This window comes from Ciconia boyciana, chromosome 3, assembly GCF_034638445.1.
Source record: "Ciconia boyciana chromosome 3, ASM3463844v1, whole genome shotgun sequence".
Taxonomy (NCBI): domain Eukaryota; kingdom Metazoa; phylum Chordata; class Aves; order Ciconiiformes; family Ciconiidae; genus Ciconia; species Ciconia boyciana.
In genome coordinates, this window is record NC_132936.1 from 5,775,852 (window position 1) to 5,788,685 (window position 12,834).

The following is a 12,834-nucleotide window of genomic DNA, read 5'->3' on the forward strand; positions in this document are numbered from 1 at the left end:
AATACCAGAAGAAATCCTATACTTGGAACTAAGAACTAATTTTCTTCAGAATAGTATGCAGATTAATTAGATACACTGAACTCTTTAAAAAAAAACAAAAACAAAAACTTTCCCACTTTAGAATCAGTCTCCAGCATTATCTTCAAAGATACAAAGATGATTACTCTATTATGAGTGACATAGCTAATGTGACCACATCCCCCAGCTGGCCAATGATGCCTATGTCTGCATCCATTTTGGGTATTTTTTTCTTGAGTTCATGTTAGGTGAGGAGAATTGGGACAGTGAAAAGAATGATTCTTGCTCTACTGCGTCTTGCTCACCAAGATGACTAAGCACCACAAGAATTTTCTTGTTTCTAAAAGAACCTGGCCAAGTTCTCCTCACGCATCATATAAAACGCCATAGAGCAGTGAAGTATTTCACTACCATAAACTTAACAAACACTTTAGAAACAATCCAACTCGTTCAAGATCTGTGTCTAGAGACACTGCCTGTCAGACCTTGGAGGAGCCACGAATATTGGCCCAAAGCAGGATCTTGAATCTCCACTTCAAAATAAGGCCAAGGGGAAATGTTCTCAAGCAGGGAAGAAACACTCACAGACTGTCACTCATGTTTGTGACAATGTCACCCTGCTCAGCTCACTCACTACCTGCCAGCACTGCAGGAACCAGAGACCTGCTGGAGGAAATCAGCAGGACTGAGCAGGCAAGGGCAACGGCGTGAGAGGAGTTACCTCCTTCTCCCACTGCATTTTGAGAGATGTGTCCAGTTTCCACAGTGTCCTTCCAGTAACTTGGAGAGTCTTGTACAGGCAGGTAAAAGCTGTGCTTGTTCTGAAACTCTGCACAGACCTAACCCTGGGCCCATCTCTTGGGAAACAACTCAGAATTGCTGCTTCCTTTCATATCTCAAGAGTCAGTATTTGACTCATTCTTTGTTAATAGTTAAATCCCAGATATATGTGGAAAGAATTATATTCTTAGTGCCTTTTTACCTCCTTTGGGGAGGTGGAGTAGAAACAAGCCAACTGGCGCACAGTTGGACATAGGCCCTGGACTTTTTCCAGGACACCTTCCAGGTAGGTGAAATGTTCTGGTCTTTCCTCTAGAGATCCCAGGGGCAGCAGCAGACTCAGGGCAAGCTGGTACAAGAGCAGGCTTGCTCCTCTTCGAGGCTCCTGGACAGGTGCCCATGCTCTTTTTGTCTAGATCTCTGCACGCCCATCCCCTGGGGGGGCTGACTCCCCTCCTATGCCTTTGGCCACGTCTCTTCAGGTATCCTGACACTCTAAAGAGTCAAGGACAAGGGGCTCAGCCTGTGCACCTCACCTCACACAGCCTTCACGTTCTTGCCTCAAGGTCATGTATAATTTAGTGCTCTACACTTCCACTAGAAAGCTCTTCCAAACACTGTTCTGAAGGCTGCGGCTCATCTTCTCTGGTCAGTCTCAATGAAAGCCCTGGATGGTTTCTTCTCCATGGCTTCTTCTTTTAACACTTCCTTCTCTGCTGCTGACTCTCTTAGACTCTAAGACACACAAGTCAGACTGTACTTCAGCCCTCTTTCCTCAACCAACACAGACCATCTTTTCTCAACTTTCCCCTCAGCTTTGGCTCCCCATTCAGAGATAATCATACAAGCTCTTCTCTCCACCTCTCTTCCTGAAATGGTTATAGCTGGATGTCAAAGGCAATTGCCACCGCTGAAGATACAGGCCCTACTGTACAACTGGCTCTAGGTTGCCCTGCTTGAGCAGCAGAGTTGGACCAGATGACCTCCAAGGTTCCCTTCCAGTCTCAACCATTATGTGAAAATCAAGAACATGTAAGACATGGATTATCTGACCAGTTTCAGCATCTGGTTTTGGAAGAGAAGGTGCTCCTTGCCCTCTATTCACGTTCAAGGAAGTTGAGGCTATTGGATCAACACAGACCTCAGGATTTGGCCAGATCAGTCTGACCCTACATTTCACTCTGCTTGAACTCCTGCTAGAACAAAGATGTGTGTGCCACAACAAATTATTCAGCTAGCTCAAAGGAGCTTGGCACTGAGTTCCTCTCTTGAGCACTTCTGATTCATGCAGCTTTCCACTATAGGACCCACAGTGCACCAAGGCCATAAATCCACATTCAGGTTACTCAAGAGGAATCTTCACAACTGTCTCAGATCCCTAGTCAGCTGAACTTCTGCTCTTGTCAAGATCTGGTATACCCAACATCTTCCGTAAAGAGAGAAGGGAAAGCCTGAGCAACCAGTGAAACCGCTTCCTTCTTCTCCCACCTCCTCCCGGTCTCAAAGTTCAAGGCAGTGTTGGAGCTGCTGTTTCTAAATTGGACTTATGCCCACAGACATCTCTGACAATGCACAGGGCTAGTTTAGACATCACCCATTAAATAGTAACCAGCACAGGGTAAAGTGAGCACACACAGTGGTGAGAGTGCCTAGTAGGATCCTCCAAGGGTAAAACCCCAGACAGGCATTTCTACCATTTCTTAGAGGTGAAGCTCATATCTCTCTATGTGTAGAAGTGCCATTAATGCTTGAAACCCCTAACTTCTGACAGGAGATTACACTCTGCCTGAATTTTCATCTTCTCAGCTAAGCCTTTGCTGAAACACAATGGATTGGGTCAATCTTGTTCCTGTAGGGTTACTGTTTATACTCATTCTCCTGCTGATTCTGAAAAGACAACATGTCTGGAAGAGCCACGCAAGAGAAAGCTTTCCCCCAGGACCCAGGCCTTTACCCATCATTGGAAATCTGCACATCATGGATCTGAAGAGACCTTACCTGACAATGCTAGAGGTAACTTCTGTTGTTCCTTTTCTTAGAGCTCGCTAAGACAGTCACTGACCCCCCAAAAGGGGTACAAATTTTTCTCTCGACAGGTAGATGCAAAGGCATCAGAATGAATTATCTGCAGGTACTGCTCTTCCGATCACATGATCTTGTGTTAGTGCAGGGGAATTGACTTCCAGCCACATCAAGAGAATTGACCTATTTCTGTGGAACACAGGAAATGCTGGGGTTCTCCAGACAAGGGTAACTAGAAGAGAGGGGCCCTATAGTTTCTGCAGGAACTTCCACCACGGGCTGCTGAAACATTTAGGGATGAGACCAGAACTTTCTGGAGGCTGTTTGGTGGACTCAGTCATCAGGGAACTGGCAGAAAACAGCTTCTTGATCCTCTCCCTTCATCCTTGCCATGAAGGAGGAACTTTCCTGGTTTCCCAAAGCAAAGTAGGAAACAAAAGAACACTGCTTATTCTTTCAAATCTGGTGGCACTAAACTCCAGGACTTCAGGGAAAATGGTGTGTGACAGTCAGATGATTTTTGGGGTCCTCTCACAGCACTACTTCTCAAAGCCATGAACAGCAAACCTAAGAGTTTCAGACAGTTCTTGTACCCTGATGTACCACTACCTTGAAAACTGGTCTCCTTCTGGGTTGGGGAACATTTCCAACATATTCCCTATGAGTTCTCAACTTCTCAATCAAAAGTTACCTACAGAGTCTGTGTAGTGGACACAGTTACCTCATAACTCAAAATGAAGCCATTCTTAACCAGCTTTCCTGGATTTCATTCCCATGTGAGCCATGCAGTCTATTCCTGCCTGGTTGTGGCTGCAGCTCTAGCACCTTGTCACTAAAGGCAGTAACTCCAGATGTACCTAAAGGCATAAATCCAAACTATTTAAGAGCTGTTAGTCATGATTCCAGCTGATTTGTACCTCCCCAGATTTGTATACCAGGAACTGAACAGGTTTTTCCACGATTACTGAGAAATTCACTTTCCGTTTGTCTCTTCAAAGGAACACAGGGGCAAGCCTCTCTGCTTTTCAGCCTTTCCTTTAGCCCCTCTAAAAGTCTGTTACTCAAATACCTAACAGAGGATTACAAACCCCATTGTGATTCTTTTTCTTCATAAGATCCCCAACATTTGTATTACAAATTCTCCACATTTTGGACAGTGAATGAAAAGCCAATGTCACGCAGAAAAGAGAACATTAAACCTGCTGAAAAACAAGTATTTTGCGCTTGCTGAAAATCATCTGAAAATCACCTCTTATTGTCCCCTTTCATCCCACTAGCTATCCAAAACGTATGGCTCAGTCTTCAGCATTCAGATGGGACTAAGGAAAGTGGTGGTGCTCTCAGGATATGACACAGTGAAGGAAGCTCTGGTGAACCAGGCGGATGCATTTGCAGGGCGACCTAAAATACCAGTCGTTGAAGAAACAGGAAAAGGAAAAGGTGAGTGTGCTCTTCTGTTCCCCATACACCTGCATTATGCAAAGAAGAATGGGACTTTCTCCATGGAGGGGAGAATGCAGAACGTCTCACTTTGTTTTGCTAAGCATGTGAGGCAATGGAAATGAGAGGGAAATTGAATAACGTGTGGTGATATTCATCAGGGATAAGGAGCAATAATACTCTTAATTTACACATAAACACGTAATTTAGAGGTCTGAATCTGCAGCTGAGGCTTCCTTTAGAGATGACATGTTGAGGAGCTGGCATGGGGGCATCTCCCCATCTCTTCTCACAAAGGCCACCCCTACAGCTGCCCAGCTACCAAAACCTTGACACATAAACCCAATACAAGCTGTCAGAGAATTGTCTACTACATCAGCAGCACTATCTCCAAATACTTCTTGTGAGATTGATATTACTGAATGCTTATTTTAAATTTTCCAGTTCAATTGACATTTGAAAATAAATTTCTCTTTAAGAGAGAATAAACAATTACCCAAGCCTTTAGTTTGCTTCCCCAGAGGGAGCTCACTCTTGCTCTGAGTTCTTCTGGTGCAGATTTCACCCTCCACAGGTGTTAGACCCTGAACCTGCTCTTTCGATTCCCATAAATATTGATGGGATACATGGAAGTAGGGACATGAGAGATTGTTATCTTCTGACAGGAAAGCAAGGGTGAGCGCATTTGTATCTTGTGACCAGCTCTGAGTAACCAATGTATTGTTAAATGCCAACCTATCTGCAAATGTTTTCTTTCCTTGCTAGGGACAGTTTCTTGACCAAGACTCTAAGCAAGAACAAGAGAGCATGCTAGGTGCATGGACCGTAAATAGCAGCACCATCAAAGCAGCTTGACCAAAACTTCTCTGCAGATGCCACTCAGAATTCTCTGCAGCTTTTCTAGTGTTTAAGGGGGTGGGATTACCCCACCAAGTGGGGAGATTTTCCAAACAGATGCCTGTATTTGAGGTTTCATTTACTCTCTACAGTCTACGTAAGAACACAGGTGCTCTTGAGAGAAGATGCACCTCACCTAAGGGACACATCTATGGTTAATGAGCATCCAGGAAAGGCTCGTGAAAGGCTCTCATCCCAGGTGATGTCCCAGAGGCACAAATACAACTCTCTGTTCTAAACAAAGCTGAAAAAAAGTCCTCATGTCTCAGGGTACATCAGACACCTCATGAACTCAGAACAGTGGCTGCTTCCCTCAGAGCTTTCTCCCGACATATCTTTCCTGTCTTATTTGATTCTACGTGGGGACACAACCTGTCTTGAGAGCTTGACAGGTTTCCTGCCAGCGCTAACCTTAACCAGGATTCAGGGTAGATGAGGAATCTTTGCTCTCATTATGAAATTTCTATTTCTGTGTTCTCATTTTCCATTTCAGGAGTTATATTTTCTGATGGAGAAAATTGGAAAGTGATGCGAAGATTTACTCTTACAACTTTACGAGACTTTGGAATGGGCAAGAAGGCCATAGAGGATCGTGTTGTAGAGGAGTATAGATGCCTGGCAGACACCATTGAGGCACAGAAAGGTGGGGGGAATCTTACCTTCATAACACTCTGATTTTCCTCAAGCCTCCTACAAAAATGCCAAGGGTCAAGGAAGAAGAGTCTCTGAATTCTTTCAGAGATCTACCTTTCTCCAGCATCCATGCTCCGAGGAGTTTATATGAGCTGTCTGTCTCTGTCTTTCTACCTGGCAATTGCCTGACATGCAAATGAAAAGCATTCATTGAGGCACTGGAAGTCAAACATGGAGTCAGACATCAAACAGCACATCTGAGAAGAATATGTTCTTCCATGTGCAGAGCCTTTGATTGATTTAGTGGCATTGGGAGAGCAGCAGGCTATTGCAAGGACTTGCGTACCTATGCTAAAAAACTGATTGTCCCTAAAGTCACATATCTGGGAAACCCCTTCCAACAGGAGGCAGCATATCCAGTTACACATTTCACCAGCATCGTCCAAGATTATTTCTCACTAGGGTCAGTTACCAACAGCAGGACTTCAGTAGGTAGCTCTTTTGACCAAGCAGACTTGGGATAAAAACAGATTTCTACATCATCATTCTAGTTCAGGCTTCAAGTCCTCACCTTGAACCCCTGAAAGCGGGAGCTGTATCCAGCTGCAAAGGGGATGCACCAGAGGGGTCTAGAAGCTGTAGAAGTGAGAGCCCCAGCAGGAAAAACTGAGTGACCAAGAGCTACTAAGTTAGGAGACTGGACCTAAAGGTCCTAAAGGGACACAGTCCAAGTCTCAAAGAATAGTGGTGATAAGGGACAGCCCAGGACGGCACCGATGGGGGAAGTGGCAATGCTGAGTTTCCCTTATACCAGGAGACTTTAAGATCATGTATGCACAAACAAAGCAGCCTGAGGAAGGGCCACAAAGACCCAGGGCCACAATAGTCTTGGAGAAAAAGGAGGTGAGCACAAAAGACTTGCATTCAGTCTCTGGTCTGTTGAAATGCCGTTAGGGACGTGCAAACCCTGAGATGGGGGAGCCTTTCCTCCTGCCAGCTCTGTGCTTATCATGTCCCAGACTTCACTGAGCCTCTGCATGCTACTTTAATTAATTAGAATAACTACTGACTTTGTTGTTTGCACCTCCTTTTCCCATGCTAGGAAAGCCTCTTGAGATGACTCTGATGATGAACGCCGCTATTGCTAATGTGATCGTATCCATATTGCTTGGAAAGCGATATGACTATGAAGACCCCACGTTCAAAAGGCTCCTGTCATTGGTGAATGAAAATGTCAGGCTTTTTGGAACTCCATCAGTTTCGGTAATTCATAGTGTTTGAATATTGCTCTTCAAAAGCATGATTATACAGTGGTATATAGAGGTACACCTCTCCAATGCTGATCATTGCAACACATTTATCTGTACATGACAAATGCACCCTGAAATGGCAGGAAGTGGACCTCTGATGCTATTTATGGATTTCGCTTAGCAGCATAGCCTGGGAAATTATAAGTTCCTCCTTTTAGGAAGAATTGAACAACATGTAATACAATACAAGGATTGTGTCCCCTAGCAATAAAAGTTGGTTGTTATTCCCCATCTCCCATTACAAACAACAATGTCAAAATCAGTGTGAGGATGCCCATAACTGTTTCTTAAACTTGAGACTCCCAATTCCAACCAGTGTGGAGACGGAGGGATGAATTCTCTAGGAGTGGAGAGGTAGGAAATTTTGTCAAGGATATATGAACAAACATGGACTTTCTAGGCCATCATCAACTACTGTGATTAATACTCAGTTAAGAGGGAATAAATTTGAACCATTTTACACTGTTGGCCAGGGAGAAAGGAGGACAAAGGAACATATCGCATCTTGAGTATAAGGCTATACACCATTTCTGTAAGGGTTTTTCTTAATATGTGCTGTTGAATGGTGGTACATCTGCTTAGCAGCTGTTTTTTCTTCCTCGCTATCTCTGCATCTTGCAGATGTACAACATGTTCCCAGTCCTTGGATTCCTCTTGAAGGGCCACAAAATTTTTATTCAGAACGTAAAAGAAATCAATGCTTTTATCAAGGTGACTTTCACAGAATATCTCAAAGCCTTGGACAGAAACGACCAGAGGAGCTTCATTGACACTTTCCTTGTGAGACAACAAGAGGTAATTGAATCCTAGCAGCTTCTTCAAATCTCCTCAGTTACCTTTCAATGCTTGGTAGATAAACAAATGTTCTTCAGCAGAGATTTAGCATGTGCAAAAGTCCTACCAAAAACTGTGGCCAGGCTAAAAGACTGTGCAGTCATATCAGCTAGGAGATAAATTGATCACAGACAAGCATCTTTTATGTGTCCCCAGTAATTTATCAGGAAAATACAAAACTCTATTTCAGCAAGCAAAGTATAAGAAGCTGTCTTTACCTGTAGTTTAACATTCCTTTCAGTACCCCAGTATTTCTGACTCTTTTTTTAAATTCATGTCCCCCTTCATAGAGATATAACCAGGGAAAGCTCTAGGCCCAGGACTCTTCAGTACATATTTCTCGGTTTCAGTTGCCAGCTCACGCAAGATTTCATTTACTTGCTTCAACAAAACTCTAGTTTTACAGTTCTTGTAAAAATGTGGTAGTGTTTGTATCCAGCCCTCACTTCTATGTGGCCTCATGAGGTTTCAGCCCAAGTCTGCTATAGCAAAAGCATGGGTTGGCTGCTGGATTACAGGGGAACATGAACCACCCTTCTAGGCTCTCTTTTGATGTTAGTGGCAGGTAAAGGCAATATGATCAGGGGCAAAGTCCCCAGTACCTCTTGAGTTCATGTCAAAACCCAGCTCTGACAGCAAATTTATTCTGCTTCCCAACAAACCTCATCCTGCGAGATGCTCTTCTCCATGACCCATGGGCAGAAAAACTCTGAAGCAAATGTTTGAATCACACGGGTGGCCCCAGTGACTGCTCGCTCTTTTCCAAAACATTCTTGTCATCATTTACATTATCCAAGCTGAAGACCCTTGTTGACTTGAATGTGTGTTCTTGTGGGCAGCATGGGCAGTCCAAACACTCTGTCTCAAAACTCAGCTTAGAACAGGTTTCTCAAGGCATCCCCCCAAAACCTTCTTATCCTTTACACTTAACTCCTCCCTGAGGTCTGCATATCAGAGTTTTTCCCTATTCTCCAATGAAAAGTGCCTTCTTGAATCTTTAATCAGCTGATATTATTATTGTTTCACACCTCCAGGAGAATGGAAAGGCCAATGGATATTTCCATAATGAAAACTTAACTGAGGTTGTGAGAAATCTGTTTACAGCTGGCATGGAGACCACGTCTACCACTTTGCGCTGGGGCCTTCTGCTCATGATGAAATATCCTGAAATTCAGAGTAAGTGGAAACTAGGCAATCAGTGGCTTCCTTCTCATCAGGTCACCTTAAATGTGACTTCACATTGAGCAGGGCTGAACAAAAAGTGAATTCTCCACATCCCCCTATTCCTAGCAGGAGAAAGAGACATTCAAGTGATCTATCTATGTATGATCCCTATTTCTTTCACAGAAAAAGTCCAAGAAGAGATAGAGCAAGTGATAGGGTCAAGCCCCCCACGAATCGAGCATCGAACTCAAATGCCATATACGGATGCTGTTGTCCATGAAATTCAAAGGTTTGCTAATATCCTGCCATTGAACTTGCCTCATGAGACTACTGAAGATGTGACCCTCAAAGGCTATTTCATTCCCAAGGTAAGACAACTTCTGCACTACTTTTCTTCCCTCCATCCCCAGTGTAACACATGTCCCTTTCAAGTCCTGCTTGCATCCAAGGATGGTCACTCACACTGGGGTTCTCACTGCTACTTTGGCAGGAGGTCCCCTATATAAAGTGGGTGTTTTGAGCTCCAACTCTTGCTGATGGTGACAGCAACTGATGGTGACAGCAGTACCATCCTCAGTGCAATAACTGCTCTGCCTTGGCTTGCAGGGAACCTACATTGTCCCCTTACTGGCCTCTGTCCTGCGAGACAAATCTCAGTGGGAAAAACCAGACATCTTCTACCCTGAGCATTTCCTCGACTCTGAGGGGAAGTTTGTAAAGAAAGACGCTTTCATGCCTTTTTCAGCAGGTATCTTTCATTTTGTTTTTAGGGCTCTGAGGGGAACTGGACATCTAAGACTCCTTTCCCATTGGAGCTGGCCTCTCACACCCTTCCTAGAGGTCTCCTCTCCTCTCCTCTCCTCTCCTCTCCTCTCCTCTCCTCTCCTCTCCTCTCCTCTCCTCTCCTCTCCTCTCCTCTCCTCTCCCCTCCTCTCCCCTCCTCTCCTCTCCTCTCCCCTCCTCTCCTCTCCTCTCCTCTCCTCTCCTCTCCTCTCCTCTCCTCTCCTCTCCTCTCCCCTCCTCTCCTCTCCTCTCCTCTCCTCTCCTCTCCTCTCCTCTCCTCTCCTCTCCTCTCCTCTCCTCTCCTCTCCCTCCTCTCCTCTCCTCTCCCCTCCCCTCCTCTCCTCTCCCCTCCCCTCCTCTCCTCTCCTCTCCTCTCCTCTCCTCTCCTCTCCTCTCTCCTCTCCTCTCCTCTCCTCTCCTCTCCTCTCCTCTCCTCTCCTCTCCTCTCCCCTCCTCTCCTCTCCTCTCCCCTCCCCTCCTCTCCTCTCCCCTCCCCTCCTCTCCTCTCCTCTCCTCTCCTCTCCTCTCCTCTCCTCTCCTCTCCTCTCCTCTCCTCTCCTCTCCTCTCCTCTCCTCTCCTCTCCTCTCCTCTCCTCTCCTCTCCTCTCCTCTCCTCTCCTCTCCTCTCCCCTCCTCTCCCCTCCTCTCCTCTCCTCTCCTCTCCTCTCCTCTCCTCTCCTCTCCTCTCCTCTCCTCTCCTCTCCTCTCCTCTCCTCTCCTCTCCTCTCCTCTCCTCTCTTCTGATGGCAGCTCAAGAAGCAGCTCCCACTGACTTTGTTATAGCCAGTCTGCATTTTGTTCCAGGGCGGAGGATCTGTGCTGGAGAGACTCTTGCCAAAATGGAGCTCTTCCTCTTCTTCACCAGCCTCCTGCAGAGGTTCACCTTCCACCCTCCCCCTGGAGTTTCCATCTCAGACCTAGACCTCTCTCCCTCCATTGGGATCACCGTCCCCCCAGTGACTCATGAGGTCTGCGCAGTGCCACGTTTCTAGGGCTTTTCTTAGTCATCTCCTTTTCCTGAAACACCCAGATGAAATACCTGTGTCTCTAGTCCCACGTAGGAACTTTGGTACTTCTGAATCCAGTCGGGTATTTTTAGCCCAAGCACACTTTAGCTCATAGCTGGAGGTGTCTCTCCCACCATTACAGCAGGCAGCAGTCCTGACTTCCAGCCACTCCTTGAAAGGGAAGGTGATGGTCATTGTGAGGATGAATCCCACGAGGGCGATATAGCAAAGTTTATTTTATTCTGTCCTTCCCTACACCTCTGCATGTTCCCCTCTGTATTGGGTTTGCGTGGCAAGGTTTTGGTAGCAGGGGGGCTACAGGGGTGGCTTCTGTGAGAAGCTGCTAGAAGCTTCCCCTATGTCTGATAAAGCCAATGCCAGCCGGCTCGAAGATGGGCCTGTTGCTGGCCAAGGCCGAGCCCTTCAGCGATGGTGGTAGTGCCTCTGGGATAACACATTTAAGAAGGAGGAAAAGTTGCTGCACAACTGCAACTGCAGCCAGAGAGAGGAGTGAGAATGTGTGAGAGAAACAACTCTGCAGACACCAAGGTCAGTAAAGAAGGAGGGGGAGGAGGTGCTCCAGGCGCCGGAGCAGAGATTCCCCTGCAGCTCCTGTGGTGAAGACCATGGTGAGGCAGGCTGTCCCCCTGCAGCCCATGGAGGTTAATGGTGGAGCAGATATCCCCTGCAGCCCATGGAAGTTAATGGTGGAGCAGATATCCACCTGCAGCCTGTGGAGGACCCCACGCCGGAGCAGGTGGATGCCTGAAGGGCTCCTAGCAGGACCTGTGGACCCGTGGAGAGAGGGGCCCACGCTGGAGCAGGTTTGCTGGCAGGACTTGTGACCCCATGGGGGACCTATGCTGGAGCAGTCTGACCCTGAAGGACTGCACCCCATGGAGGGAACCCATGCTGGAGCAGGTTGTGAAGACCTGTAGCCTGTAGGAAGGACTCACATTGGAGAAGTTCATGGAGGACTGTCTCCCATGGGAGGGACCCCACGCTGGAGCAGGGGAAGAATGTGAAGAGGAAGGAGTGGCAGAGACAACCAGTGATGAACTGACTGCAACCCCCATTCCCCATCCTCCTGCACCGTTGGAGGGGAGGAGGTAGGGAAATGGGGAGTAAAGTTAAGCCTGGGAAGAAGGGAGGGGTGGGGGAAAGGTGTTTTAAGATTTAGTTTTTATTTTCTCATTATCCTACTCTGATTTGATTGGTAACAAATTAAACTAATTTCCCCAAGTCGAGTCTGTTTTGCCTGCGACAGTAATTGCTCCCTGTCCTTATCTCGATCCACAAGCCTTTCATTATATTTTCTCTCCCCTGTGCAGCTGAGGAGGGGGAGTGACAGAGCAGCTTTCATGGGCACCTGGTGTCCAGCCAGGGTCAACCCACTACACCCTCGATGAAAGAGTCCGGGGCCAGTCTCTGGGCCAGACCTCAAAAGCTACTGTACTGATCTGCACGACACAGACACACAAAAACCCAAGGGCTTTCACCTTCCACACCTCCAGTACAGCTACATCTAAACTGCCTAGGGAAAACGGTCCATTACACAATTTATCCCCGCACCAGTGCCCTAAATGCACATACACATACACACACAGAGAGAAAGTATAACTGCACAGCTCAACCTGAGACAAGGAACCATAAGATGTTCACCCAATGCAGAACTGCAGTGCACATGCATAGAGGGCTCTCTGGTGATGCCATGTGGTTATACGCTATCTGGAAGTTGAAATTAATTTAGTTTACTATAGAATAATGTGCATATTAATGATAAAGATAAAAGCATGGAAAAATAAAAAATCCTTCTCCATTTCAAATCAAACTGTTGCCAATGTTGTCTTCAAAGCTGGAAAGATCTTCTTTCACACCTGAAATGGCTCCTGGGGATGCACCCTTGCCTGGAACAGAAAACCAGTGCTGTGCTCCCAGCAGGAACT

General features: G+C 46.3%; 1 protein-coding gene across 1 annotated transcript; it reads left to right on the forward strand.

Moving 5' to 3' along the window:
* The first annotated feature begins 2,233 nt into the window (after positions 1-2,233).
* Positions 2,234-11,952, forward strand: LOC140650245 (cytochrome P450 2K4-like). Its single transcript, XM_072858315.1, has 9 exons — positions 2,234-2,811; positions 4,098-4,260; positions 5,651-5,800; positions 6,893-7,053; positions 7,722-7,895; positions 8,969-9,110; positions 9,282-9,466; positions 9,705-9,846; positions 10,686-11,952. The coding sequence occupies exons 1-9, from the start codon at positions 2,626-2,628 to the stop codon at positions 10,871-10,873; spliced, it is 1,491 nt and encodes a 496-aa protein (XP_072714416.1). The 5' UTR covers positions 2,234-2,625; the 3' UTR covers positions 10,874-11,952.
* The last annotated feature ends 882 nt before the right edge of the window (positions 11,953-12,834 follow it).